Source organism: Merops nubicus, unplaced genomic scaffold (genome assembly GCF_000691845.1).
Source record: "Merops nubicus isolate BGI_N331 unplaced genomic scaffold, ASM69184v1 scaffold632, whole genome shotgun sequence".
NCBI classification, from domain to species: Eukaryota; Metazoa; Chordata; class Aves; order Coraciiformes; family Meropidae; genus Merops; species Merops nubicus.
The window spans coordinates 9,559-16,214 of record NW_008591332.1 but is presented as its reverse complement, the minus strand read 5'-3'; the positions used below and the strand labels follow the sequence as shown (position 1 = coordinate 16,214).

Here is a 6,656-nt window from a genome sequence, read left to right as displayed (position 1 = left end):
GCTATCACAAGGCAGTCTGGGTTTTCCTGGCATCCTCACCCTGTTCCAGTAAATCAGGATGTCTGTCCTACTGTCTCTGGACAAAGAGGTTTGTTTGTACCTCAGCTAACTTCAACCCAGGTGAAGCTGCTTCAATCTCAACAGCAAACACACAACTTTTTCCTTAGCCTGGAGCAGAGGTGATATACAAGGGACTGTCACATAAATGGCAAAGGTCACCAAACAGCTCAAAGGGGAGATACCTAAAGGAAGCAGGACAATGTTGGAAGAAAAAGATGGAGAAAAGATACTGCCTACTCCACCCTACAGGGACTTGAGTTGTGTTAGAACTTTTATAGACTGATACTAGACAGTACAAGCATAAAATCTGTTCAGTATTTAGACCACAAAGCAATAGGTACCTCAAATCCATCACCTCCCTGCAAAACTGCAGTTTAAAATGGAAATGTGGCTGTAAAGTGGATCAAAAAGCTGTTTCCATGGGAATGGGACAGCAAGGGCTTTGCAAATCTTAATGAAGTAGGGAAAATATCCTGCTTTTCAGGAAAAGGACAAACTTTCACCCCTTTGAGAAGTCTGTAGCACACCACAGGCACAGCTCGGGTCCTGTGCCTGGAAATTATTCACTCCACATGGTCATTAACAGGTCCAGCAAACAACTGGACTGCTAAACAAGTCTCACCTCACTAGGGTCAAATATCACCTCTGGGGCTGTAATGCCATTGGTTTTTGCAGCCTTTCGGATGATGTCTTCTGCTTCTTGAAACCTTCCCTGGGAGATCAGCCACCGGGGAGACTCTGGAATGATCCTGCAGAAAAGGTTCAGAATAACAAGTCTGCATTTCCCCAGAAGAGCACTGCTGCAGGCACCAGCACACCTTGGTCCAGGCAGGAAGGGCTCAAAGCTTGCCACGTCTTGCAGACGTGAGAGCAGTGACAAATCAGATTTACAAGAGCAGATCTGCATATTGAGCAAGAATTGACTAAAACACCTTTGTGGATTTTTTGGAGTACTGAAGAAAAAAGCCATGACTCAGGCAAAAAGAGCAACCAAAACCTTCAGAGGATGGGAGAGCAGTTTAAATAAAGAAATTCAGCTATGTGACTACACAAGCAGCATGCTGTATGTTAAGAGGCACATCCTTTGAGAATAACACAGTTAAAATTAGTAACTGTAAAGGCTGTCACAGAAAGGCAAGTCAGAAAGTAGAATTTGCCTGAGTCATCCAACTTCCTAAGGGACTGGATGGAATTACAAACATAAATGCTGGTCTAAGTGAGGAAACACCACCACCATGTGGACTGGTTAAACTTTACATGCCTCCTAAAAGTATTTCATTAGCTGTGGAAGAAAACACTGAAGTCTCACAGACATGCAAATTCCACCACATCTATGTCACCCTACACTGCCCAGCCTCCCACAACAACTGCTCTCTCTTTGTGCCCTTAGTCCAGCCCTACTTTTATAAGCTCAAGGATTTCAGCTGGTGCAGAAGAATGAGTTTTATTTTGTGTTTTGTTTTCTTTGCATGCACATCACTTAATTTTATAGAAGCCTGTAGGCTTTTCAGGCACGATCAGATCACCCCCAAAGCTCTGGACTTGCAGCTGAACGACAGGGAAGAGGAAAGGACACAAAGTCCACTCTTCACCTGCCTGTTCCTGATTTCACCAGTACAGGCTTGGAGTCTGGATCCTCTGCAGAAAGGGACTTTCTGGAGAGTGAATTCTTTTACCTCAGTTATACTCACCACCAGAGCGGGATGCAGAGCAGCCCCGGTAAAGTGAGCGCCAGCAGCAGCATCCTCCAGTCTCTGATGAAGTAAGCAAAGAGGGGCAGCAACATGTAGCCAAGTGCATAAAATATGCAAACGCCCAGCGTGCAGAACAGCACACGAATTGATTTGCCAAGAATTTCTGTGCCTGTTCAAAACAGAGTGAGGATTAGTGTTGGAACTCGACAGCAACCAAGCGACTTCCCCGAACAGCCTCTAAGGGCTCGTAGCAGAGGCACCACAAATCTGCTTCACACAGTGATCCTGCATCAACCTGGGGAATTATAGCTATTAAAGGAAGAGAAGTGGGTCATATAGTATTTCTGGAGCTGGAAGTAGCTAATACTTCTGTAATTTTATCTTAGAATCTCCTATTTTACTTGAGGAGCTAAAACCACCTGGCACAGCACAAACCATTCCCAACAGTTACCTTCAGCTTGATCTCTCCAGGCTACTTTCTAGCTTATGGAGAGAGACCAGCTGCTTTAAAGGGTAATTCAAAGATGCCTGAATTAGGTTCCTGACCTGTGTCACCTTCTAAAAGACTATTTCACTATTAGCCAGAAAAATCTGCATCAGAGTACACGAGTGGAGTTCATGTTGTGTCACTAACAGAGGCCAAGCTGCTGGCAGTGGGATTAATGCACAAACAGGGGTCATTGCTTTGAAATGCTTTGGGACCTGCAAACCCAGAGAGATGGAAAGAAATAAAATCTTCCTCCTTGTCACAGAAATCAGAGAAGACTACAGAAGGTGCAGCAGGTGTCTGCAGTGAGGTTAGCTACATGCTGCTCCCCCAGCTTCACTGGCCTGCTTTGGCACAAAGGAATTTCTTGCCAGCATTTGGTACTTTGGACCAGGAAGTCAATGTAAAAAAACATCAATAAACCCCAAAATAATTATTTTCTGAAAGCTCAGATTCATAGGGTAATTCACATAATGAAATATGGTCTTAGTTAAACAGAAAGCATACAAAGCAAGAGTTATTATACCAGTTAAATTCTTGCTATAACCTGTTTAAAGGAGCCTTCATAATGATTAGCCCAATTATTTTTTTTTACTTTTGCAACTTTTTTAATCAAACAGGCATTTAGGCTCCCAAATGAACAGCAGAAATCCCTGAAAAATCATCCCTTACACGTCTCATCTCTCCAACTAGAAGATGGACATTGTTTGGATTATTTCATTCCTGTTTTTGTGCCTTTTTAGGATGAATTCATTCGGATTGCACCTCTACCAAGTGGAGACCTCCAAGAAGGGGAGGTGTTCTCCATGCGTGGTGAGGACACACTCTCAACAACGTTGCTTGGCAAAACAAATCAACCCTAAGGCAGTACTGAAAAGGAGCAGGAAAAGCACAAGAGAAAAGAAGACATACTGTGCCCCAGAGGACTTTCATACCAAGAACAAACGCAGCCACGTAGTTCGAGATCTGTCCCATGCCAACCAGCACAAAGAACACTGAGAACATCTCCCAGCTGGTGGAGAAGACTTGCACGAAGCTGAAGCCTGTCTGCATGGCCAGGGTTGCAAACAGCACATTCTTCCTGCCAAACCTTCCATGGACAGATTAAAAAAACAACCAAAAAAGAAAAAAAAAGAAGAGATTATTATACAACAGCACGAATTAAATCTTCAGAAACAGAAAAGTAAGATGGCTCATGTGCATTGTTAGGGAAATAGAAAACATCTGCAAAAAGCAGAGGGTGAGGAAAGTTGACACAGGCACAACTATTCTAAATGTATTTAAAAAAATCCACTGGCCCAGAGAAAACAGCAGTGTAAGGTCTGCTAGTTGAGTTGGATGAGCAGGGAGACAAATCATTGGGAGCAAATGATTTAAATGCAAGATCTCAGATGCTCCTTTTCCTCTAAGGAGCACACAGTTCAGGACAGAGGGACACATGAAAAACAAAGAAAAAGGAGCAAAGCTTCTGAGAGGTGACCCCCAGCTTTGCTGTGATCACAAGTGATCCCATGCTGCAATTTTCATTCTGCTTGGGAAACAATGAACCAATTTAAGGGACTCCAGCAGCTCTATCAATGAAGAATTACAACAAGAAAAAGAAATTAAACTAACCCCAACCCACCAAGCTGCTGGAAGAGTCAGTGCTGATGTCCCAGCCTGTGACAGGACACACCAGCAGTGTCCCCCAGTGGCCACGAAGGCCACCAGCATCCTGGCTTATATTTGCACTAGTGTGGCCAGCAAGAGCAGGGCAGGGATCATCTCCCTGGACTCAGCACTGGGGAGACTGCCCCTCAAATCCTGGAGTCAGTTTTGGGCTTCCTACTGCAAGAAGGACCTTGAGGGGCTGGAGCGTGGCCAGAGAAGGGCAACGGAGCTGCTGGGGAAGGGTCCAGAGCCCAAGTGTGGGGAGGAGCAGCTGAGGGAGCTGGGGGTGCTGAGCCTGGAGCAAAGGAGGCTCAGGGGAGACCTTCTGGCTCTGCACAGCTCCTGACAGGAGCCTGGAGCCAGGGGGGGGTCGGGCTCTGCTCCCAAGGAACAAGTGATGGGACAAAAGCAAATGGCCTCCAGTTGCTCTAGGGGAGGTTTAGGTTGGACATAACAAAAAAATCCTTCCCTGGAGGGGTTGCCCAGGGCTGTGCCAGGCTGCCCAGGGCAGTGGTGGAGTCCCCACCCCTGGAGGGGTTTCCAAGCCCTGGAGATGTGGGGTGAGGGACACGGGGCAGTGGGGACCTGGCAGTGCTGGGGGGATGGTTGGACTTGCTGATGTTTAATGTCTTTTCCAGCCAAAACATTTCTATGATTCTATGATCTGCTAAGTGCAGGTTCACACAATCCCATGGCAAAGTCAGACTTGGCCAGGTCTACAGTTGGTGCCACAAGCCTCAGGCAGGTCACAATGTATTAAGAACAGACCATTACCTGGAGCCACAAGATATCCTGTCAGCCTCAATGTCCAGGCGTGGGGCTGGGGCTGGCTGCAGGACTTTCTGCACCACACAGGCAGAGGCCAGACACAAAACATTGTACAGAGCCTTGCTGGAGCAGTCCTCTCATGGAGCTGCTGGACACATTTGGTCTCTTGAGCATGAGACATTCAGTGGTTACAAGAATACCTGGCTGAGCCTCCCTGCCTGCACCTGGTGAGGTTCAGTGCCACCAAGCCCTGCAGCAGCACCAGTATGAGGGGGTGGGAGACTGCCCATGGTGAAGAGAGCAGCTGGAAGCCATGGAGCTCTGCCTGGGGCTGGATGATGTGCTAGCTGAGAGTTTATGGCTTGGAATTAGCAGGCAGAGCAATTCTGGCACTGCTGTGGGCATCTGCTGTAGGCCACCAGACCAGAAAGAAGTACATGAGGCCTTCTTTAGACAGCCACAGGAAGCTTCAAGTTCCAAGGCACTGGCCATCATGGGGGACTTCAACCACTTCAATACCTGCTGGAAGGACAAGACCCAGGAATTTTCTGGAGTGCATTGATGGCAATTTCCTAACACAGATGACCAAGGCAGACACTGCTCCACGCTTGCAAGCAAGGGAGAACTGTTCAGGGATGCTGCTGGGTGTGTGATGGTGAAGCACAGGGTTGTGACAGAAGGAACAAGACAGAAGGAAGGACCACAAGGAGATTAAGCACTGACCCAGTCAGGGATCTGACTGAAAAATCCCATGGTGTATGGCTCTGGAGAGAAGTCCAGGAGAGCTGGCTGATTTTCAAGGATCACAGCCTCCAAGCTCAAGATTGGTCCAGCCTGATGGACAGGTAACCATGCAGAAGCCCTGAACAGTGCTACAAGACTTGTGGCATAGGGATTATGTTTCAAAGAAACAGAAACCCTGCAGTTAAAGCAGATCAGAGGACCCACACTCTTCTCTGGGAATCAGAGGAACAGCTCACAATGACTTGCAGAACAAATCCCAGGGAGAGAAGCAGAAAAACTGAGCTTTGAAAAACAAAACAAAAAAAAACACCCCACCCTGAAGCAACTTGTCAACACCACAGAAATTATATGGTGTTTCTTTTTATCCTTCTTTGAAAAGTTTGTTCTGATAAACAAGAATGCTTCTCTGGAGTGCAGCTGAACAGCACTCGTGCTTTGCAGCTTCCACAAATGCAGATCATCAGATGTGGATGCTGCATTTGATGATGAGGAAGAGAAGCTATGGGTGTTCATAAAATAAGAATTTTAGATTTGACCTAAAAAAAAAAAGGGAAAAGAAGCCTCAGTGATGTCTCTGAACATAGTCCAAAGTAACTAGAAGAGAATGTCATTGACCTGGTTTTTCCAGGTGACTCTTATCTCCTACACCTGTTTTCTGGCATGCCACCAACTTCCTCCAGAAAGTGATTTTGCTGAAAAAACAAACAGATAAGGATAACACCCACTAACAATCTTTGCATCACTCTGCTCCAGTTCAGGACGTTTACTCCATACACTCAGGTCAGGCACAGACAGAACACAGACACGTGAGCAGCTGCAGAAGGACACTCAGAGCACACTTGACATACAAGAGTTGCTTATGAAGGAGCAGCAGAGAGCCAGCAGCTCTGGTGTAGATACTTTACTTGTCTGAGAGCTGTCCTGATATGAAAGATCCCAGCAGGACACCCACAAAGAACAGGGAGGTGCTCAGGGGTCCCTTCCAGTCGTCCTCACAGACGAGATTCCACTGCGGGGAGAGAAAAGATGAAAGTTCTGATAAACAGGATTTCCCCTCCCTCCTAAAGGTCGTGACTGAGCCTGGATGAAAACATACCCTTTGGACAGAAAACCTCCACAAGGGACGTTGATAACTGACCTACAGCCCAGATGCAGCTCCAAAAATCCCAGGAAGGGATGCTGGGAGCAGAGGCAAAGGCCACCCACCCTCAGCCACCTCAGGAGCCACCCAGCCAAGGCTCAGCACCTTCAAG

At 46.8% G+C, this 6,656-nt stretch overlaps 1 protein-coding gene across 1 annotated transcript in view; it reads right to left on the bottom strand.

Moving 5' to 3' along the window:
• The window catches only part of LOC103782437 (solute carrier family 22 member 5-like), a gene marked incomplete at its 3' end in the record, with an annotated part of 13,725 nt that extends 7,311 nt beyond the window's left edge, over positions 1-6,414 (bottom strand). Inside the window, exons 1-4 of the mRNA XM_008950207.1 lie at positions 6,309-6,414; positions 3,177-3,331; positions 1,752-1,923; positions 683-809 (exon numbers count right to left, since the gene is read on the bottom strand). Coding sequence (XP_008948455.1) covers positions 683-809; positions 1,752-1,923; positions 3,177-3,294 — 417 coding nt within the window. The remainder of the gene's footprint in view (positions 1-682; positions 810-1,751; positions 1,924-3,176; positions 3,332-6,308) is intronic.
• Between the last annotated feature and the right edge of the window lie 242 nt (positions 6,415-6,656).